At 33.8% G+C, this 24,375-nt stretch overlaps 2 protein-coding genes and 1 pseudogene across 3 annotated transcripts in view; 2 read left to right on the top strand and 1 right to left on the bottom strand.

The window, feature by feature from the left end:
* Positions 1–197: 197 nt before the first annotated feature.
* LOC149890321 (uncharacterized) lies at positions 198–1,185 on the bottom strand. Its single transcript, XM_090085249.1, has 2 exons — positions 299–1,185; positions 198–213 (listed from the first exon to the last, which is right to left on the bottom strand). Exons 1-2 carry the CDS (start codon positions 1,183–1,185, stop codon positions 198–200), a joined length of 903 nt encoding a protein of 300 aa, XP_089941375.1.
* Positions 1,186–1,979: 794 nt separating this feature from the next.
* The window catches only part of LOC149890318 (uncharacterized), a 35,275-nt pseudogene continuing 12,879 nt past the window's right edge, over positions 1,980–24,375 (top strand). The window contains exons 1-2 of the transcript XR_016451585.1: positions 1,980–2,286; positions 2,404–3,913. The product of XR_016451585.1 is annotated as an uncharacterized LOC149890318 (transcript). The remainder of the gene's footprint in view (positions 2,287–2,403; positions 3,914–24,375) is intronic.
* Positions 12,706–14,609, top strand: LOC149890320 (uncharacterized). The gene has a single exon (XM_090084402.1). The coding sequence runs from the start codon at positions 13,559–13,561 to the stop codon at positions 14,198–14,200; it is 642 nt and encodes a 213-aa protein (XP_089940528.1). The 5' UTR covers positions 12,706–13,558; the 3' UTR covers positions 14,201–14,609.

Here is a 24,375-nt window from a genome sequence, read left to right as displayed (position 1 = left end):
AAGTAATTAAAAGTAAAGAAGGTCCTACCAAATATTAAGTTAACTTTTGAATTTTTTTTAAAAATAATAAGTTAATTTTTGAATTTTTTTGAATTTTCAGTCGATTTTTTGAATGTCCACCTTGTTTTGTCCGAAGAAAAATGTGTTTTAAAAATTTTTTAGTGATTTTTAGTATGATTCAAAAGTTTTAATTTTTGTTAAGAACATAATAAGCTACATAAAAAATAATATGTTCAACTGTTTTATTAGTTTTTTTTAGTTTTTGATCAACTTTTGTTCTAAATTTGAGTTTGGCCACCATGTTTTGTCCAATACTGTAAATTCGGATAAATAATCAGCAACCATTTCGCGGTTAGTTGGCCCCATCATTGATTTAAACTTAGATTTGGCTCGACACCACATAGCTTCCACGTGATTTGTCGTCACGCCTGTCTGCGGATCTACAAAATTGAGGGTATGGTTAATGGTCCCATGTAAATATGCAGGAGCTTGCATATCATTATATGCTCTCCACATGTCACTCCAGACAATAGAACCAGGAAGTATCCATTGATGTATGATTGGAGTCAATGTTGCAGCATCGCGATTTTGGACAGGAACTAAAAAGCCTTTCTTTGTTGCAGGTTCATATCCACCAAATATCCACTGCTGCGGGATTATTCTACCAACTTGATATTTTCTTCGACAGAAAACAGATTCATCTACTTCAACAATACACCCTGGACCGCCAATTGGATCAGGGTTATTGAGGAAATATGAGACGCAAATATCTCTGCAAAATTGATTCCAATCAACAATGGTGTCATCGCTTCCAATATTTAGTTCTTGCCTTATATCGCTTATTGATAATCCCCGACTCTTACCCGCACTTCTACTCCAAACGTATGTTAAGCCTAATACTTGCCACAAGTGTAGATGGGATTTCTCAAAGAAGCTGCCTTTTCTTATACTGAAGGTTCTTTTGCAGCGCTTAACTGGACATCTCCAAATGACTTGATCGATTGATCTATTATGTACTTGTTGTGTGCAGGGCACGTAACATACACTACAATTCATCCTTTCAGCGAGTAAACCATAAGTTCTGCACCAACGAATTGTAGCTTCTAAATTGTATTTGAATTTTGCTCCTATTTCTGTTAAGGAAAGAGAGTCAAAATCGTTTACTGTTGGTCTTCGAAGAGCCATGATATTTATGTAAATGAATTTACAAGAAATCTATTTATGAAACATTCTTTTTTATACGACAGGCACGATGAAAATAAATTTTTACGGGGGGTTTAACTAAAAGTATGAGAAGAAAAAGTCAACAATTTTAAATATAAATATTTTTAATATAAACAATTTTATACTATCAAACTTATTTCAGTATATAATCAATAAAAGAATTTTACAACTTCTTTGATAAATATTTCAAAAGATATTTTAGACAACAAAGTAATAATCCCAGTTAAAGCAAATTTGCGTGACAATTTAAACTTGAATGAATTCTCAAAACGTTCCATAATTGGAAATCTTTGTTATAAAGTATAAAAACCAGGTAGCTGGTACTTTAAAATGATAACTTTTAAAACAAAAAAAGTCACTTTTCAAGATGGTGAATATTAGGGATTTTTCGTATATTTTTGTACTTTCAACTTCAGATTAGAGCACTTTCCGTTGATTTTGAGACCTATGTTTTTATACGATTCTTAATCAGCATAAAATTCTCTATCAGAATCAATCATAAAAAAAGGGGGGGGGGGTGCGAAAGTCGAGTAGCGCCCAAATTCTCACAAAAAAATTATAATTTCTCACATAAGTATTATTATATATAATACTCAAATGTTAGAACCATTTGCTTCATTTAATTAGTTAAACAAGAAACCAGAAATTCATTTTTATTTTGAAAATAAAAAAGTGTAATAGCTATGATTACACTTATTTATTTTAAAATAAAGTTTTGATTATAATACTCATGTTAGAAATTATTATTTATTTAATGTTGGTTTTAGAAAAATAAAATATTGAAATTAAATATTTTTATAATGGCTGGAACATCACAATGCTCTATTGGATTGATTTTAAAATCAAATTGTCACAAGTTAACATATACAAACCACATTGGAATAATATTTTTTAAAGATTTAGCTCCAGATGAGCAAAATTTAGTTGCGCTGAGGTCTGGTGTTTCTCCTGATTTGATTATTGACTTATGTTTTCATCATCAAAAGTTCTATCTTGAGAAGTTTCCTGTGTTTCAGAATAAATGCTGTGATCCACTGTTAGTTCACAAAAGACCGTGCAAAGGTTAGTAAAGCTTGTTATAAAGTTTTTTATAAATGTTACTTTGTCATAATTTTAAGGTCTTTATGTTTGTTAATACTAGGCATATTTTATTTTGTTAAGTTATATTTTTTAATTTAGCATCTCTCAGAGAAGTCACGTTAAGAACCATAGGTTTAAACAACATGTTCAATATTGTACCTGGTCAAAAAATTTGTACAAATTGCTTAGTCAAATTAAAAGCTTCCACTGAAATTAATACTGATAACATTGATATTTCTGATGATTACACAAATGAAAGTATAGATAAAGAAAATGTATTTAACATTCAACAAGAAGTTGATATAAATAAAAACAGACAAGAACTTTCGGATTGTCTCAGTATAATTGGCGTGTCACCAGTCAAGCTTCATGGACAGCCATTTGCGAATGGTATGAGTATTGGGGAAAAAAAAATTAAAACTATTACAACAGTTTTCAAAGAAAAGTTATCAAGTTCTTTAAAAATTCCATTGACAGAAGTTGAAGTTTTTGATAATGAATATATTCTTGATTTAAAAAAAAAGTTGTTCAGTTCGAAAAAAAATGTTAGTTTTGATAAAAGATAAACTTGAAAAATGCTGTTCATTTAAGGACAAAATTCAAATATTGACTTTGTGCCCACAAGAATGGTCAATTGAAGCAGCTAGTGACTATTTTGGTGTTTCAAAGTATCTAATAATAAAATCTAGATCTTTAGCAAAGAAGGAAGGAATTCTTGCAGTTCCACAAACTAAGCGAGGTAAAATGCTCCCTGATCAAATAAATACTTTAGTAAAAAGTTTTTATGAAGATGATGAAAACTCTCGCCAGATGCCTGGTCAAAAGGATTTTGTAAGTGTTAGTTGGAAAGTCCATATGCAAAAGCGACTACTTTTATCAAGCTTAAAAGAGTTATTTGTTTCATTTAAAATTCGATATCCACATGTAAAGTTAGGTTTTTCCAAGTTTTGTGTTTTAAGACCTAAATGGTGTGTTTTGCCAAACTCATCAGGAACCCATTCTATGTGCATTTGTATCTACCATCAAAACATGAAGTTAATTCTCCTACCCATTAAAATTGATTACCATGAACTATACAAATTTATTGTTTGTGATATGCAAAACAAAGAATGCATGTTACATCAATGTACACAATGTCCAAAAAATACATCTAAATTAGAAGAAAAGCTATTCGAACTAATAGGACAGTTTGAGGACGAAGATACTATCGAATTTAACCAATGGGTTACTACTGATAGATCAGATAGTTAGACAACTTGTAAGCATACCAGATTATGTAAATATGGTGATGGAAAAACTAGTCAAGCTAACAGCGCATTCATATATTTCTAAATGCCAATCTAAATATTTAAAAAATCTTAAAGAAGAACTGCCATCAAATAGTGCAATAGTTCTAGGAGATTTTGCAGAAAACTATAGTTTTGTTGTGCAGGATGAAGTACAAGGTTTTCATTGGAATAATCTTCAGTGCACACTTCATCCAGTAGTTGTGTACTATAAAGAAAATCAATTGTTGCAATCCACTTCATATTGCATTATATCAGATGATAACAATCATGATGTACCAATGGTTTACAAGTTACAAAAATCAATTATCAATAATCTAAAGCAAAAGATACCCAGCATTGTAAATGTGATCTACTTTTCTGATGGCTGTTCATCTCAATATAAAAACTGCAAAAATGTTTTTAATCTATGTCAGCATAAATCAGACTTTGGAATAGATGCAAAATGGGTTTTCTTTGCAACCAGCCATGGAAAGCAACCTTGTGATGGTATAGGAGGAACAGTTAAACAGGTTGTAGCTTATGCTAGTTTGCAGAGAGTTTCTACAAATCAAATGTTAAACTCACGTGATATGTTTACATATTGCACTAACAACGTCAAAGGTATAAACTTTATTTATATTTCAAGTGAAAGTTTGATAGAAACAAGATTATTACAATCTGAACGATTTAAAAATGTAAAAACAATACCAGGAACAAGAGACTTTCATGAATTTATTCCTGTATGTCAAAATGAAGTTAAGATGAAATACTGCAGTGATGACACTATCCCTACCTTGACTTACAAGTTTAAAAACTGTGAGATGCAAAGTGATGTGCAAAGTTGATGTGGGATTTAAATTTATGCACCAACATGGCCCTTGAATCTTAAAAAACATTTGCTTGCTTCCTTTTATCAATTATTTCTTAGAATTGACAGTTTGCGTATGTCTATGATATGTATATGACAATATTTTTTCATTTGTTAAAAAATATTACCTAATTTTGTTTTATTTTACAGTCCAAAGAAAAACAAAGGAATATGTGAAGAAGTTCACTGATTTGAATATAAATTTGTCAATTCATAAAAACATGGAATTCAAAGAATTAATGTGTTTTGATATTTAAAATTGAGTTTATTTACGGACATGAATACTATTCATAGACATGTATGTCATGAATATTGCATTTTTATACCTAAGTGAAAATACCTCTTATTTTTGACTAGCTCTGAGTGAAAATGCCTGTTTTTAATATTTAAGTATTTTTAATTGAGTTTATTACATATGCATATTGTAGTTTTACACATAAGTAAGAACTCTTACTTTCTGGTTGTGCCTAAACATAAATACCTATCAATTTTCTGTCTCATTCTCAATATTCTTTCAATCAAAAATAAAAATTAAATTTTTTAGATTAGTGAGTCGAAAAACAACTCAGTTTTTTTTTTTTTTTTTTTAGGTATTTATATATACTTTAAGAATATGAAGTTTGGAAATATATAGATCATAACCTTTTCTGTAATCCCTCTTATAGTAAGCCTGTTTACTTTTAAATTTTATTAAAAATGCCAGTTTACTCTTTTTGATTTATTAATAAATATCAAAAATTATTATTTCTTAGTATAATTTTATGGTTTAGCATCTAATAATATGTGGAAAATTTCAAATTATGAAATAATATAGTTAAGGTAACAACGTATGTATTGACATTTTCTTGTTACTAAGGACGTTGCTGGGGGAGCATGATAAGTAAAAATGTTATAAAGTTTTGAATTTTAAACGAGCATAACTTTTAAAATATTCCGATTTGTTTAAAACAACTTTGTGGAATTCTTTTTAGCCTAGTTAAGTATCTTTGTTGAAAGAATTAAGTCATTTAGAGATAGTGGGTTATTTTTTTGAAATTTTGTTGTTGTTTTGACACGGAATTACCCTTAAACGAGCCAGCTCGGCTAAACGGGCTAGCCCGGTTCATATAAACAGCCCCTTAGAGAACGCGCTCTTTCAAAGCCTTGTGACCTATGACGAAACGACGTTAAACATTAAACATTAAACGTTTCTGAAGGAATTATATTATAGATATGTTTCCATATAAATCAACATTTTAAACTCTTTCTAAAACTGAAATCATAATAAGCATATCATAGTTGTACAAGAAAATGATTCAAATAAGATAAAGATTATATTAAAACGTTTAAAGTTGCGCTTTTTTAAATAAATTAACCTTCTTGAATATGTATGTATGTATGTATGTATGTATGTATGTATGTATGTATGTATGTATGTATGTATGTATGTATGTATGTATGTATGTATGTATGTATGTATGTATGTGTGTATGTATGTATGTATGTAATATACACATTATTTGCAACAGAAAATATAATAAGTTCTTATCATTCTTTAGTTTACTCTTTATTCACTTTTAAATTACAAACTTTGTAAGATACCTTTTTTTTATCTTTCTAATTTAGCAAGATAATTTTGTAAACATAATGCTTTACATAATTAAAAAGAAGAGAGAGATGATCTTCAATTATTTGATTATTGTTCTTACTTTGTATGTAAGTTTCTTTTTTTATAAATTCTTATCAATTTTTTTTTAAGGTGCTGGAAGACCTCATAATTGCTGTAAAAGTCAGGCAGTCGTAAAACTGACTGATTTAGTCTTCGGTATTGGTGCTTTACAGGCAGAACAGTTGGCTTCAAATATTATCAAAAATAAAATGGAGAAAGAAAATTTAATACAAGGGGCTGTTATGAGCCCGCAACAAGATACAATATTAAATATTAGGCTTTAATCAAATATATAAAGTCACTTCAATAACGACAACAAAGTAAGTTAAAAACGCAAGGAATAAACATAATTAATAAATACGGTTCGCTGAAGCATTAAACCATAAAGAAAGGGAGCTTTTAATATACGACAGGGGCAACATTCAATCTATCAACTGGTGGTAACCCAATTCAGATTACTGTAGGAATCTCAGTTTGAAATCAGAAAGAACCAAATCTGCAAATATGATGCCTTTTCAGATGCTGCTGACTTTACAGACTGTTTTAGAACTTTCCAAAGCAGGAATTCAGGTCTTGGTTTCCAGTCTAAAGAGTTCATTTGGACCAAATTGCATTACCAAAAATAGATTTGGGAAACTTGAAGAACTTCAGTCATATGTTGAATCCTTTTATACTGCAGAATTAGTTGAGTTTAGAGGAAAGGCAGGGTCAAAAATAGACTGTAATTTGGTTTATATTAAAAATACAAGTGATTTTGTAATGCATATTATAATTGAAAGGAAACTAAACCCTTATAAAGCATTTGTGAATATAGCTGTGGATGGAGGAGGAGGTTTCCTGAAGTTTGCATGTGATGTGTTTGATCCTGAAATTCTTCATTCCTGTTCTTCAAAGTATCAAGATAGTGGAGTTCAGTGTATGTAGACTTTAGCTATAGTTGAGGACATTCCTGAATCCAACTGGAATTTAGGACTGATTCTATCTAAACTTAAGTTGGAGGAAGTAAACTATTATATAGCTTTTGACTTAAAATGTGCAAACGCTGTACTGGGTCTGTCTACACATTCTGGAATATTTACCTGTTTATACTGTACAGGATTATGCTCTTTAATCTCTGGAGATTGTAGGACATTTGGAAGTCTTGATTACTGGGCTTAGAAATATAAAGATGATGGATGCCCACACACAAAAATGTCAAATTATTACAATGTAATTAGTAAAAGATTAATTTATTTGGATGAGAATCCTGAAAAATTAGTTATTCATAAGATAGCTCCATCAGAATTGCATGGGGGCAGTTGGAGTTTTAGGAAAAGTATTATTGTTCTTCTGGAAACCTGGTTTTAAAACTTGGTTCACTTGTCATCATATTATCTTTTGAGGCTACCACGGAATTAGGTGGGATGGAAATAACTCCAACAAAATACTTGAAAAATTCGATTATCTTGAACAAGCTGTGATTAAGAAAATCCCAATATACCAACATCTAATATTAACTGTAATTAACTGCTTGCGAGCTTTTAAATCAGTAAAAGATGCTGCTTTTGGTAAAGATTTAAAACCAGAATTTGAAACAACTCTCAATAATTTTGCTGATATTTTTAAATCCCTGCAAAATGACATCCATAATGCAAACAAAGAGGGATTAACTTTATCTACAACACGGAAAATACATATTATTGTGAGCCACATTGTTCCATTTATAAAACATTATAACATGGGACTGGGAAATTTTGCAGAACAGTCTGAGAGGCAGTGCATGCTAAATTTAAACCTACTTGGAAAAGATATAAAGTCAGCACAGAACATATTAGACATGGAGAAAAATTTAAAAAGTCTGTTGTTGATTTTAACACAAGAAGAGTTTAATAATAGTGTCATCCATGTTGTAATCTTTATTGTAAAATATATTAATTGAAAAAAGGATGAAAATTGACTATTTTTTATACTTAGCACACAATTTTGATTTCAAACTCAATTGTTTCCCATTACAATATATTAGTAAAGACTATATTAATCAGAATTTTTTAATTGACACAAACTTCAACCTGGCAGTCAAATTTCATAGCAGTGAAATATACACTAACATCAATGGCAATTGAGAAGATAAATAATATCAAACTGCGACAAAAAAATTTTTTTTTTATGAATTGGTTTTGACAAGGCTTTGTGTGTGTTTCCCTCGTCATAGTTATGCCTTTGCCACAGCAATCTTGGTTTGATGATGATGATGATGATGATGATGATGATGATGATGATGATGATGATGATGATGATGATGATGATGATGATGATGAGGATGAGCATGGTGGTGATGATGATGATGATGATGATGATGATGATGATGATGATGATGATGATGATGATGATGATGATGATGATGATGATGATGATGATGATGATGATGATGATGATGATGATGATGATGATGATGATGATGATGATGAAACCAAATTGCAGTTGGTTAACCTTTACATTTTCCACAAGACAGAAAAAACAAAATAAGTGTTCAGATCTTTAGAGTTGCTGGTTGTTTTGGTATTTTACCACAAAAATTACACTGGCAAAGCTGTAAATGAGGATTGATTTCTTTTTTTAGTTCTTCGATATCTATTTCCAAGTCATGTGCTGTCACAATGCTTTTTTTAATGTTAGCAATCATGGAAGATGACCACACTTTTTTACCAATGCCAGGGCGACCAATCAGCGTTTTATTTTTGTTTTAGTGATTTAGTAACATTTAAACTTTTCCTGAGATTTTCTACCTGCTGACAACAATAGCATTCATCAAAATGAGTTTTCCAGTTCATATCTAAAAGAAGTGTTGTTGATTTCATTCTTTTGATCACATTCTTTATGGTATCATAACGTTTTGACAAGTTTTGGATGGGTGTTCGTTCTCTAAATCTGATATGACATGGAATACATATTTCAATTTTATTTTTTCGGTTTATTCCAATAGGATACTTTTTCTTTCTCAACTAAATATCCACAGTCCTTTAAATAAGGTTCAAATTTTTGTAATGGATTTTCATCTAAAAATAATAAAACTTTTTGGATAGTTCTTGTGAATAACCATCAAACTTAACCACATGCATTATGTAGTGTTTATATTCATGAAGTAAATTAAGCTAAAAATCAATAAAAAAAACTGCATATAAAGTAAAAGATTTTATTTAAAATTATTAGAAACATTTAGTCAAACTTTTTACACTATGACAATTTTTGTTTCACAAACGATGTAAATAAAATGTTATCAATTTAGGACGATGGTTAGATGTAAGTTTTGAACAAGAAAAAAAATTGAATGCTAAGATTTTTTATAAATTATAAAAAGTTAAAAGATTCATATAAGTAAAAGTTGAAAAGCTTTTAAGTTTTACCGCTCAAAAAAAATGTAAAATGACTTCCAAATTTGTAAACAAATCAAAAAAAAATTATTTTTTAGGTAGATCCTCTTCAATCATAAAATAATATTCCCCTTTCATTTTACTTACTTCTTAATAAAATTAAGTTACCGAAACACTACTAACAGCCTCAAAGCTGGTTATCAACGTAGACGATTTTAAAAAACACGATAAGTAATGAAAAATTGGTCGCTAAGTAAAAATTCATTCTGTAACGAAGGTCCGTAGCCATTTTGAAAGTTCTAAAATTTTCATAATCCAACTGCGCTTGCGCACAATAACCTGTTGCGTATTAATAGAGCTCGAACTACTCAAAAACTATAAATAAATTTATTTTAATAAAATAATCCTATGATTCCCCACTATTAAGATGGTTTTACTGTATAAACAGTAGACTTAAAATAAATACGTTTCTAACTTAAGAGGTATGCTCCCTAATAATTTTAGACATTTTTTAAAATTATTTCAAAAATATATTAGGATTGTTTTTAAATCAAAATTCAACGTAGAATCCAAACTTAAATATTAGCAATTTTGTCTCAAAAGTTGAATTTTGTTTATCGCATAATAATAACCATATATAAAAAAATAATCACTAACCAATATCTTTCCATAGACTCCAATATAGTCCTAAATTAAAGAATTTTTACGATAATAATCAACCTCATTTGCTTTACTGCTTGAAAATCTCTATAAAATGGTAGTTTATAATCAAAAAAATACCACATTGTTTGGTCGATTGTAGAAGATTTAAGATTATTGTAAAAATATTGTAAGGCTATCATAAATAAGTTACTACTGTGGGAAAGAGATGAAAGCAAAGTACTAAACGTTTATATTCTCGTAAAAGAAGATTCTATGGGAACAAGCATGCAATATCAAATGAAACAATCATTGAGAGTCTCTCTGGCCAACATTAAAATGCCAGTGCAGCTCCTCACTCTAGTTCTACTAATCAAGAAAATCCTGCTCCTTCTTGCTCTGTCTCTGCATCAAATGTTTCAAGAAAAAAAGTTGAAGACATTGACTTTACAGAAACTATAAGTGAAACAGTTTAAGGATACCGACTTGTTGATGCCTCTATTTTAGCTGAAGTTTTTAGTAATCTGCCTTGCCCAGAATGTCAAAATGGGAAATTGTTGCTGATTGAAAACTTTGCCAAAAAGAAAGGATTAGCTTCATCAATAAGTGTATTATGTAAATGTGGTTATAGTTTATCTTTTTATACATCCCCAGTGTGTAGAAAGAATGGATATGATGTAAACTTACGCATAACATATGCAATGCGCACTATTGGTTCAGGCTATTCTAATCTGCAACGATTTACAACAATGATGAATATGCCTAAACCAATGACAAGAAATAATTATGATAAACATTCCAAAATTTGTGGACATACATGTGAAACTGTTGCTGAAAAGTCAATGAAAGCTGCAGCTATAGAAGTAAAGTCTCAGGTTGGTACGGAAATTGGGGTAGCAAATGATGGATCATGGCAATATAGAGGCTACTCTTCGGTGTAATCACTGCCATATCTGTTGATACTGGAAAAATATTTGATGTTGAAGTTATTTCTAAAACATGCAGGTCATGTGAGTTCTATGAGAAAATCAAAGGAACTGATCATGTTAAATATGATTCCTGGAAAGCCACTCATGTCTGTATCAATAATTATCATGGTTCAGCGCCTATGATGGAGCCTGAAAGTACTAAGAATATATTTGAGAGATCAATAGCATTGTCTCAAGTTCACAAAATTTAAATTATGGCGATGGAGACAGTAAATCTCATAAATCAATTGAAAATGTTTATGGAGTGGATATGAAAGTTGAGCGTCTGCACTGTGTTGGCCACATTCAGAAAAGAGTAGGTAACCAACTTCGCAAGCTATGCAAAAAGGTTAAAGGTTTTAGTGGTAAAGGCAAATTAACATTGAGTATGATAGATTGTTTGCAAAACTATTATCGTATTGCCATCAGGCAAACTGTAGTTGACTTAGTAGGTATGAAAAAAACAATTTTTGCTAGCCTGTTCCATGTAGCATTGACCAAAAAAAACCAGTGGCACGATCATTGGCCTAAAGTAAAAAATAGCTGGTGCTTGTTTTAGTGGGATAAAATAAACAGAACAACAATGTATAAACCAGATGTTGGATTGCCTTTGTAATTCCTCATGTAAAACCTATTTACAAAGATTTAAGTGAAGACACTCAATTATCGATGTGTCTCCATAAATTGACACAGAATGCCAATGAGTCTTTCAATGCCATGATTTGGGAGCGTGTCCCTAAGATTTGTTTTGTTGGTTTTGAAAAGCTAAAGTTTGGAGTTTTTGATGCTATGGCTAGTTTTAATATTGGTAGCAAAGCATCCTTGCAAATTATGGAGGTACTGAACATGATCCCTAGCAATTATACAACAAAAGGATGCATCACCATTAACAATTCCAGACTACATCAAGTGCAGCACAAAAATACTGAAAAAGTTAAACTTTGTAGAAAGATAATTCGCGGGTGGAAAAAGTCATCTGATGACAAAAATATTCAAAAAGAAGGGACTACTTATGAACCTGGAGCTTTTGTGTAATTGTTTCTTTAAATAAAAATATTTATATTAGTGTTTTTTATGTTAGATTTAAAGCTGAAGTGATTTATACACAATTTTGATCTTAAAAGTTCTTTTTTTCAAAATAAGAGTTTTTTTCGATAATCGAACTTTAGCAAATCATATCTCTTATGAGTTGTACTTGCTACTTAAACTAAAAACATTTGAGTTAGGTTTTTTAAATCAAAAAATATTTTATATTTTATAATGTCCCTATTTTAAAATATTTTGATCAAATACTATTAGTAGGAGAGAATTGCGAGTTGACCCGGACAAAAATAGTATAAACCTGAAACTTTGCACAGAGGAAGTAGACAGTCTCTGGATGAGCGTAAAAAAAAGCCCCGTTGATTGCGCTACGGGAACATCCCTTTTGGGGCAATTTGGGGCAAAAAATAGGCTAATTTTGAAAAGATTTTTCGCGCAGTTTGTTAAATTAATTAATCAAGTTAAATTAATAGTTCATTAAATTTTCGAATCATTTCAAATTAAGGGCTGCCCATTATTTACGTCAACAAAGTAGAGAGGAAGTGGGTCTGAACATTTTTGACAATTGTGACACTGGGGAGGGGGAGGTCAAGTAAAGTTGACATCAACAATGTTTTGTTTTTGTTTTTTTTTCAATTTTATTACTCAAACAACGTAAAATTAGGTTAAGTTTTAATTCTAAACTCAATTGTAACGTAGCTATAATTTGAGAAAGATTTTTGCATATTTTTAGTTTTCTTAGAGACAAGTTCCGACAGAACACACATAATAGTACAACAGTACTAGTCCATCATAGCTGCAGAAGAAAGTTTGTGGATAGTCGTAAAGATCAATCATTATCTGTTCCAAGAAAGAAACTACGATCCTCATTTGAAGAGGTATTTGATTGGAAATCAAAATGTTTTCTTTGTACTAAAAAGGTAGATCACAAACATTCCCTGATTTCTAAAGTGGAGACCATACCATTCATTAAAAAAATGATTAAACGTTCATTGAATCGAGAGGATAATTGGGGAAATGCTGTACATTCTCGTTTGATGTCTTGTTATGATCTTGTAGCGGAAGAAGCTATTTATCATATTTCGTGTATGCACATCTTCAGGCTTAAAACTAAAAGCGGCAACCAACGTGGACGCCCATTAGATCTCATTATGTTTGAAAATTTTGAGTAACTCTGTTTCTGGTTAGAAGAAGAAACTGACTGCAAACTTTATACTCTTTCAGATGTGCACATTAAAATGAAAGAACATAGTAATGGTTATCCGTTTTACTCAACGAAATCTTTAAAACGAAAATTACTTGAACATTATCGTGATCATATTTTTTTTGGAGAACTTCTGGTCAATCTAATTTAGTTTGTTTCAGAGATATGGCTTCTTTTATTATATCGAAATTTCAAAAAAAAAAAAGATCACACTAAAAATGATATTATATCTGCCGCTGCAAGTATAATTAAAAGCGAAATTAGAGAAATGAATGTCGATAAATCTGTATATCCGTTACTAGAGGATATGGGTGATATTGAATATGGACTCAAATGGGTTCCAAAAAGTTTACATCTCTTTCTAAGCCATTTAATTTCAGTTAAGCTTCGACAAATTAGTTTAAGACAATGCATTGCTCAAGCTTCGCGACCAAGATCTATGATAGCACCAATTCCATTTGGAATTGGAGTAGATATCGATAAATCTTTTGGAACAAAATGGCTTGTGGATCACCTTTACAAATTTGGATTTTCAATTTCCTCCGATGAAGTTAAGTTGTTCAAGTTATCTGCTGCAGTTAGTAGAGTAAATGTCGCGCAAGAACAAGAGCCGAAATTCCTACATTGGGTCGCTGATAATGTAGAATACAACATTCGAATATTGACCGGAAAAGGAACGTTTCACGGAATGGGTTTAATATCAATATGTTCGTCTTCTAAATGCAATTATGAAAGCATAACACGTTTGAAATACAAGTCTATTAAAAATTTATCTGATATGTCTTTAAAAATAACGCCTTATCACGGATCAAGCTATCAGGGTTTATCAAATGTAAGTTTTAAACCAATAAAAGATATTGTATCTGAACTATTCCGTGCGCCCGAAATGAATCTTGATTTTGTTCAATAGATTAGTATGTGATTATGAACATTGTGAGTTGTTTTATGACTGGTTTTCTGTAAGAAATCCATTCAATACTGTCGATAGAAATCTATATTCATTTTCTACGGGTCTTGTGTCAGTCAATGGTGAAGATCTTGTCAATTGTGACGAGGCTGAGAACATAGGTGTTCGTCTACAAACATCTCTCAACGGCAGTAGATGTAAAATGCGGGTTCTGGCTCATTTTCATTTTAGAGGGTTTAATAGCGTAAATTTAGCATTCTAAGCGTATACTTTTTGTTGTTTTTTAATCATTTTTTATTGTTGACTTACCTTTTTTCAAAAAATCTGCGCTAAAGTTGTTATTTCTTGCCATTTGTTACCGTGATAATTTCTTGCCGCAATGATTTAAATTTATTTTCTTCTTTAAAAAAATGTTTTTAGCGAGAACAAAGCATGCAGGTGAAATGAAAGCGTTGTTTGATCTTTTGTTCAATAATATGAGGATGGTGTGTTTGAGCATTAGTAAAGAAGGAATTTGTGTGAAAACAAAAACAACGATAAATTTAATGTTTGAAGTGGAACTTTTTTCAGATCAGTTTGACGAGTACGTGTTTGATTTTGAGGAGCCGTTGCATGTGGGCATTGAGAGTTATATAAGCAAGGTGTTTAAAACGGTGAAAAGTGGTAGTGAGTTGACTTTGTCGATTTTGAATGCGGGAAGTTTGGAAATCGCCGTGAGATCTTTAGACCAGTTTGCGTATAATATTAAGGTGGCGACGGAAAGCGTTCAAAACGTGAATTTGAGTGAGCGCTATTCTTTTCAGTCAAAGAGAAGAATTTTGGCTTCGAGGTTTAGCGATATGTGAAAGATGATAAAGCCGACATCGGAATTTAGAATGTCTTTAGAGAAAGGGGTAGAGCGCTTCCGAGCATGCCGAGCGAAGGGAGTAACGCACCGATGAAACCTCCTTCCATTTTAGAGTTGTGCATGAGTTGTTTTTTGCTGAGTTTGAGAGTGACACCGGTTCCGTTGCTGTAGGCTTTTCTAATTTTGTTCAATTGCGAGTTTGTGACTGCGATAATGTGATTTCCTTCTAAATCTGGATGAGTAATTTTTATGCAGACATCGGTTTTGTCTTGAATGGCTTTTTTAATTTTGTCAGCTTGTCCTTGTGAAATGTTTAGTCTGATCTTTTGATACTTGCTCATTTTTAATAGAAAAGGAAAAAAAATTATCGATTGAAAGCGCTTCCGGAGAAAAGATCGGATAGAGTTGAAGATATTCTTTCTCTGATGTGATATCTGACGATGATGTCTTCTCCTCTAAAATCGATCAAATTTCCATTTTGGTCGACAATTTGCGTTTCCATTCCTGAAATTTTGCTTACAACGATGGGAAGGTATATCAAGTGAAAAGGTATTTCAACAATTTTGTAACCGGGTTCAACCTGTGGGTAAAAGGAGTAAATATCGTTTGTTGTTTTTCCGTCTAAATAAGACGAGCCGATGATGTCGTTGGTTACTCGGATCACTGCGGTATCTTCAATTCTCACGATGTTTTCAGACTCGTAAATGTCGATCACACTTGTGACTTTATTAGGGTCAACAGGATCTTCTCTTTTTTCAACGTAGGTGTATTCGTTTTTGTCGAATCCGAGGAGCGGTCCTATGCTGTTATTTACGTTAAAATCTACCCAGTACTTTGTCGTTGCTCCAGGCTTTCCAAATGTCAATACGGATTTCAAAGAAGACTTGTTTGCTGTAATGGTAACTTCGTCTACTCTGTAAAAACTTCCTGTTTGTTTTTTCATTTCAGTTTGAAGGTATTCGTTGATCTAGTTGATGTCATAGGCTCCTTCTTGAATGAAAATGGTGTAGCTGTTTGAGCCAGTGTTTGAACTGTATCCGAAAACGTTACTTTTAGAGGTGATGTTTGGGTAGCTGCGATAGGTTTCAAGCCCCACAAGCGCCATTTCGTACTGTTTGTTTAAATCCAGCTCGATGGGTCTTTCAAAGTATGTTTTGATGGTGCTGTTTGATACTGTGCGTGTATCATTTTTAGATTTTGCAAGCAAATAAAATCCGGACATGTTTTTTATACGTTTGGAAAATAAAAATCGTCAAACCCGCTTCTGGATTTTCCATGGTCTTTTTTGGAAGACAAATCAATGACGGCAAATCCGTGGGATTGAGACCAGCAATGTCTGCAAATCTTTTTAAATTCTTCTATTTTCATGTCGCTCAAAACGTGATCTTGATAAATGTGATCGACGTTTTTTTGGTCTTGTGGAAAGAGGCAAATAAAGTTGGCATTTTCTCGGATGGTTTGTCTGGGGAGCATGAAATAATTTTGAGCGAGGAAAAAGCAGTCAACGTTGGAGTGTCTTCCTCGAATGTAATATTTTTCGCATTTGTTTTGTTTGGTGAGTTGCAAATCGTCAAAGATCATCAAAATGTTTTTGGACGAGTCTAAGGATTCAATTCAGGCACGTCTTCTTCACTTTCGAAAAATTTACACTCATGTCTGTTTCTCCGTTCCATTTTTTAGAGATTTCTTCAATGACGGCCTCAGGATTCACGTTTTTTTTGTTTTGAATGTTGAACAGTTGGAGAATGATTTCTTTCGGCAGTTTCTTCTCAAAGGTGCTTTTGAGTATTTTGTACTCGGGTTGGAAAAGGGATTTGCCAAAGACTTGCAAGCGGTTATAATCCAGCCATCCAGCTCTAAGCAGCAAATTGAGAAGCAACGTTGTTTTCCCGCAACCGGACTTTCCAACGATGATTCCTCGAATGCTTCTTGGCAAAAGCGCGTTGTTGTTTCTTTTGGTTTTGCCGATATTCCATGACAAATCAATGACTTCTATTTTTATATTATGAAAAATATTTTTATTATATTTAAAATGTACTGCGTTAAATGCAAAAGAGAGACAGAGACGACTCACTTGAAAAACGAGATGAGTAAAAACAACAGACATGTTGAAAGGGACTTGCGATGTTTGCGGAACAGCCAAATGCAAGTTTGTTTCTTCGCATGGGCTCAATGGATCATCTGCAACAAAAGAAGGTGATTTGGTGGAATCGATTAATAAGCTGTCAAGCAAAATCAAGCTTCCATGGGCAAAATTTCCAGGAGAAATCATATTCCTGGGATGAACTTTGCAGGACCGGGAACCAATTTGGATAAGAGACTGACTTCAAAATTTGGATTGGGTGTCTCTGCGAAAAAAAAAAAAAATGCCCGAGAGCAGTATGAAATGGACGGATCAGCTTGCAGAGGAGCTTCATAAACTGGTCATTACCCATTTTAAAAGAAGACGGGTGATTGTGAATGGCGTCGATGAAATATGGGCTGCAGATTTGGTTGACATGCAATCGTTTTCAAAATTCAACAACGGCGTAAAATATTTGCTCATGGTGATCGACGTGTTTTCAAAGTATGGATGGATTATTCCATCAAAAAGCAAAACGGGTCTTGAAGTGGCTGAAGCGTTGAAAAAAATATTTGAAGAAAGAAAGTGCACCAAATTGTGGGTGGACAAAGTAAAAGACATTTATAACAAGCATGTGAAAGCGCTGGGTGTGCAATTGTATTCCACTGAAAACGAGGAAAAAAGTTGTGTCGTTGAGCGCTGGAACAGAACGATGAAAGAGAGAATGTTTAAATATTTTTCAGCCAACAGCACCAATAAATACATTGACGTATTAGATGAGATGGTAAAAAATTACAACTGCACAAGGCACTCTTCCATAAAAATGACATCAGTTGAAGCCAGCGAAGAAAAGAGCAAGGCGTGGATGAACATGTATGGCAAGGCTCAAACAGAAAGAAAAGATCCAAAAAACAGAAAGAAAAGATCCAGTTCAGTATACGGATCCGCCCACGTATAAAATCGCTGACGCCAACGGTGAAGAAATTCAAGGCACTTTTTACGAGCAGGAGATGCAAAAGACGCATTAAGACATATTCAGAATTGAAAAAATCATTCGCAAAACCAAGAGCAGATCACTGGTCAAATGGTTGGGATATCCAGACTCGTTTAATTCGTGGGTAAACAATAAAGAATTGATCAGTTTGCTTTCGACCGACATTGGTCATTTCATTTCCCAAAAAAATTTTCCTTCCCATTAAAAAATGAGCAAGATGATGGTTTTGTTTGAGCCTTTTATAAATGAGTAACTTAAGATGGAAGATTACGAGGAGTCGTATTATTATTCGCCTTATGAAGAAAAGTACCATTACAAGATTTACAGCTTTGAAAATGATTTGGATTTCACCATTAATCGTCGAATGGATGAATTTGAGTTGAAAATAAAGTGTGGAGGGATTCGTTTTGAAAAAAGCGGCATGGTGATGAAGGATATGTTCAAATATGCTCGAAGAGAAATAAATAAAGTCAAGGAGCAGAATAAAGTTAAAGAGTCGAATTTTAAAATGATCTAAAAAAATTTTTCTTTCTATTAAAAAAGATGAATTTTGTGACGATTGAAAATTTTGAAGAGAGCAAATTATTGGCTGGGGAGATTTACTCAGCCACAAGCCCATTCAGTACCAAAAGATTCCGTTGTATTATGAGTATGCGAATGGAAAAGGTCCTTTTATTTTAAGAACCCCCGTTTTGTTTTCTTTGGGTGTGTTTGAAAATCGCAGTGTGGAAAAGAAAGAGCTGACGGGATATTCCGTGTCTTTTGTTGCTTTTAACGATAAAAAGGGTATGACAGCAGAAGAAGAGAAGTTCATGGAGGTGACTGAAAAATATCAAAATTTCTTCGCGAGCAAGTCATCCATAAGACGGCCTTGTTGAAAAAAGGTGGAAGAACGAAAAAAATAATGAGTGAGGATTTGTCCATTTTCAAGCCAAAGGGATCAGGATCCCCCATTTTTTTCGGAAAGTTGTATACAAAAGAAAAGAGCATCACTTCCTTGTTTTTCAAAAAGGAGAATAAAAAGCTTGTAAAAGCAGATCCATTGGGGTATGTTCGTCAAAGGTGTTTTGCCATTGCGTCTCTGAGAGTTGAAGGTGTTTTTATAGGACCGCAGATCGAGTCCATTCAAGTCAAGCTTCCAGAAGTGTTCATCACTAAAAATGCTCCTTCTGTTCAAAGCATTATGAGCGATTTGGATTTGGGAGAGGTTGAATCTGATGAAGAGTTTTAAAGTCCTTTTTAAATTTTGCGTGAATTTAAAAATGATTAACGAAGGAATAAAATTGCCAAACGAGGCTTTGAACACTCTTCAATTGATAGAGACAGCAAAAAAGCTGAAATTGAAAAACTTTCGGGGTGCTTTTGAAAGAGACACATTGCCGAAAAAACCGAGAAGAAAAGAATGTGGAATCGTGAATACGGGAGACTCAGGCACAGGAGGATTTCATTGGGTGTGCTGGTACAAAGACGGTGATAAGAAATACAATTTCGACTCTTATGGTCAGCCCCCTCTTGTCGAATTGGTGAAATACTTGAAAAGTCCCGTTTATTATAACAGCGAGAGGATTCAATTTGGAAACACTTCTTACTGCGGTCACTTGTGCCTTTGCGTCTTTAAAAAATTGGTCGAAGGAAACGACTTTCAAGACGTCATCAATACCTTATGGTAATGTGAGCGAAAAAGTAAAATCTGAGGCATATAAAAAATGATTGACAAATTTGGTAGATCAGAAATTGGTCAGTATTTATACAACCCTTATTCAACCTCTCTTTCAAGCGATCTGTATGTCAGGACAGATGGAAACAGCACCATCACTGCAGATTTAGATTTTAACTCTCACAAAATCATTAATTTAGCAGAGCCGACCACTTCTCATGACGCTGCCACAAAAAATTACGTGGGCACGCATGCGTCAGGAGGAGGAACGGTGATTGGCACAGCGGACTTGGATTTGAATTTTCACAAAGCGATCAATTTGAACGAATCGACCAATCTTCACGACGCTGCCACAAAAAATTACGTCGACGTCAGCTCGAGCATGCGCACCAAAACAAACGGATCCAGCACAATCACTGGGGACTTGGATTTAAATTCCAATAAATTGATCAATGTGAAAGATCCGACCGCTTTAAAAGATGCAGCGACAAAAAGCTACGTCGACATTAAAGTGGCATACGCCAATATCTTTTACATGGACATTAACATGACGTCACACAAATTGACCAATTTGGCAGAGCCCACTTTGTCCTCAGATTCAGCCACGAAAAATTTCGTAGACACGCATGCTTCAGGTGGTGGAACTACTTTGGGAACGGCTGACTTGGATTTAAATTCCCATAAATTGATCAATGTGACAGATGGAGCGACAAAAAGCTATTCTGATTTTACTTTGCAAAAGTCCAACTTTTTAGGACTTGTTCCAAATTCAAGCTTTTCGTCCTTGGGCCAAAAGTCGCAAGTTTTAGCAGGAGCCACCACGACAACAGTTTTCACTTACTCGGACGGACCAGGAGTTCTGAGAAGGTTATGGCTGGCTTTTTATGGAACAGGAACGGGAGTTCCCAGGATGGTTTTCATTCGAATATTTGCAGATGGTGAAATTAACGTTGGGAATTATTTAGAAACCACTGAAGGAATAGGAGTAGACAACACTGCCCTTGCCTGCGACTTGCTCTTTTCTCCTCTCGGTGGACCGTATTACGCCAATTCTTTGCAAGGATGCAACGTGTACAACACCACTTCGTTGGGTGGATATTTTACGCTTGATATGCCGTTCAGGACAAACATTAGCATCCAATTGATTAACAAAAATGCTGCAGCTATCACTTACTGGATTCAGCCTTTCATTTCCACATTCGCCACCCTCCCTCCATCCTTGTCGTTTTACAAACTTTACGGCATGACGTTCAGATACTTTGGAAAGACTTACGGAAACAAACATGTGCTTCTGAACACCAATGGAAAAGGAAATGGCGTTTTTCTGAAATACATCAGGATGCATATCATTGGAGCTTCTGGAAACTGTTGGGAATCGAGAGTCCGAATGTACGACGGAAATTTACCTCCAGGAAATGGAACCTTTCTCAGTCCATGGACGACGTACAGCACAAACAATTACACGAGCTTTTCGGGTTATGACGATAACAGCAAATGCATCTTTTCCTCGTCTGGACTGGAAAATTTTTACTTGTCTTCGTGGAACGGATTAAACGTGTCTTCGTTCAACAACACATCGACGGGACTGTTGTATCAATCCAATGCTTCCATCGTATCCACCACCACCATTTCGTTTTACAGAAATTTCGGAGAATCTGACTCCATGCCCACTGTCGCAGCAGGAAGAAGACTCGTCGTCACGCTCAACTCGGGAGACGCGCAAGTCGGTCAATCCGGAAGCTATTACCTTCTTCTCGGACAAGCGTATTATTACGCTTAACTTTTGCGCATGCACAAAAGTGGCTCGGAGCTAAAGCGTACGCTTAACAAATGGTTTAGCTGAACCATGAAAAATTCGATGAAAAATGTCATAAATAAATTTCAGTACAAATGAAAAATGCTGTCTCCCATTCGCGAAAATTATTGCGTTGAAGAGTTTGATCCGGAGCTTCAGCGAAATGTCTTTCACGTCTACCCCACAAGAGGGAAAAATTTTGCAAATGATAAACACTAAAGAAAGGATTTTTTATCGAGGGTTCCTTTAAAAAGAAAAAAGTTTCCTTTACAGTTAAAAAGATGAGAAGAATTGTTTATTATGATAAGAAGAAGTTGAAAGCGACGGTGTATTTTGACGATAATTTAAGTTATTTTCCTAGAAAGGTGCGTTCCAGATGCGAAATATTTACTCAAAGCGACATTAAGCTAAATCGTTCTTCAAAGCAAACGATTGTTTTTATGTTTGGAATTAAATTTGACAATGGAATGGTTGGTGAATTTGAGACATGATCTAAATTTAAAGCTAAATTATTTCAATCACTTCCTGATTTTTTCAGAATCGGTGAATAACGTCATCATGGAAATTTATAACAGAAGTGACAAGGACGTCGTGATTAAAAAGGGAGAAAGTCTGTGCCTCGTGAATTTCTTTTAGATCCGGGATTCCAAAGAATTTGACCATGAAAAAGAAATTTTTTATTTTTCCTTAATAAAAAATGGAGTATGATATGTATAAAGAAATATACCCAACTCTTCCAAAGGCTCCTGCAGATGAAGGAGGGCATATTTACCGTCTTCAAAAAATAAGCGAAATCCAAAAAGAGATGGACAACAAGAGGAAAAAGAGAGTTCATCTCAGCAAAAATTACCATCGCGTTTTTAGGATCATATCCATTGTGGACAATTCGATGCAGGCGCAGTACATTGCTTTGGGTGCAACTGGAATTGGACTTTTGTCAACCATTATTGCCAGTCCAGCAGCGATTGCGTGTGAAGGCGTGGCTATTGGAATGGGTTTTTTATCCATTGTCGGAGGCCAAGTGAACAAAATGATGGCATTGAAAGCAAAGAAGCATGAAAAGATAAAGGTGTTGGTAGAGTCAAAATTGAACACGATCAGCGAGCACATTTCCAAAGCATTGATGGACGGAAAAATAAGCGATTCAGAGTTTCAATTGATTCTTGGTGAGCTTCAAAAATTTAAAACCATGACGGAGGAAATACGAACCAAAACCAAAAACGGAATGGACGAATTGGCTAAAGAGACACTGATCCAAATAGTGCGAGAAGACGCTATTCAAGCGTTCAACAATTTATTTAAGAAATCGTAGATTTCCACGGATTCTTTAGAATCTAAAAAAGGATCTGAAAAATAATTTCTAGCGTATTTTAAAAACCATGTCCTTTTTTAAAATACAAGACCCGAACAAAAGGGATGAAATTGTGAAAGAAATTAATGACAGAAGAAAGAGGATTTATCAGAACAGCATCAATGACAACATTTTAGATGCGGATTTTCAGACTGATTTGACCAAGCTGTACAAACCGCTCATCAAAAGCAACGAAAAGCTGATCGATAGCATCAAGTCTAAGCAAGATAAAATTAAATCTGAGCAAGATAGCATCAAGTCTGAGTTTAAACCTAATTCTGACTCAACAAGAATGGAAGAGTCGTCTATTCTTCCTGATGGCGATGGGCCTTTGAGACATTTGTTTGATCTGGAAACAAGAGCAAAATTTAAAAGAAGTTTTAAGAACAAGTTTGAATTGAGCAAAAACGATGGTCAATATACGATTGGAAAAATGGGAGTGATGTTTGAAGGTGGTGACATAATTGTTGGAGGTGAAAAGTATGAAGGAACAAGAGATCTTTGGGATATCATGACCAATCCGAACATTTCAAAGGACGTGACGGAAGAGGATGTGGCTTATTACTCGAAAATTTTAATGGAGAGTGAAGCCGTAAAGCCAGATGCAAGATCAAAAATACTCAAAGCTGCAGAGGTTGAAAAATACAATCAATTCATCATCCCTATTGAAAACGAGCTTAAATCTCGTAAGAAAAAAGATGACAAAGAAGAAGAATATGTTTCAAAATATCTTAGAGCTGAAATTGAAGATCATTTTAATGAGAAGTACCCCGTAAAGAATCGAAAAGAGGAGTATGATAAAGTCATGTCAGAGCTTGAAAATAGGAGAAATGAGCTAGGAAGTGAGAAATATAATCACTACAAGTCACGTGTTGAAAAAGCTTATAAAGGCAAAAAAGATTCAGGAGTCATTATTCTTCCGAGCGATCCGAATGCGTCGGTGGACAAGCTTGAATTTAGCGCGGCTGCTTGCCGTGCTGGAAATACGGGATCGAGAAATGAAGCTGTTAGCATTTGCGATGAGCTGTTGAGACAAAAAGTGATTAGCAGAGACCAATACAAATCGATTATGAAGGTCATCGAGGGAAAATAATTTTTTTTGCATATTAAAAAATGATCATTTACAGAAACAGATATGTTAAGAAACACGTTGTTGGAGGAGGTGGAATCATTGACACGTTGCGGAATTTTTTAAAAAGAGCAGCTGCGTCGAGCGCATCGAGAGCAGCGTCTACTTTGGCTGGCAAAATTGCAAAAAGCGAGCTGGGAAGAGAAGCGATTAAAGCTGCAAAATCTGCTGGAAAAGAGTTGGCTTCTTCGGCGATTGTGACTGCTAAAAACGTGGCTATTGATAAAGGTAAAAAGGCGATAGAAAAGGTGTATGCCAAGACTGGAACTCCTAATCCGAAAGTTATTGCTCCAAAAGTTCTCACTCAAAAAAGCAAAGACGTTATTTCCGGAATGGTTGCATC

The sequence above is a fragment of the Hydra viridissima genome, unplaced genomic scaffold (genome assembly GCF_058129835.1).
Source record: "Hydra viridissima isolate aposymbiotic clone 2 unplaced genomic scaffold, HvirCarnegie_v1 scaffold_4, whole genome shotgun sequence".
NCBI classification, from domain to species: domain Eukaryota; kingdom Metazoa; phylum Cnidaria; class Hydrozoa; order Anthoathecata; family Hydridae; genus Hydra; species Hydra viridissima.
Note: the sequence above shows the minus strand (reverse complement) of the source record. Positions and strands in the feature narration are given on the sequence as shown.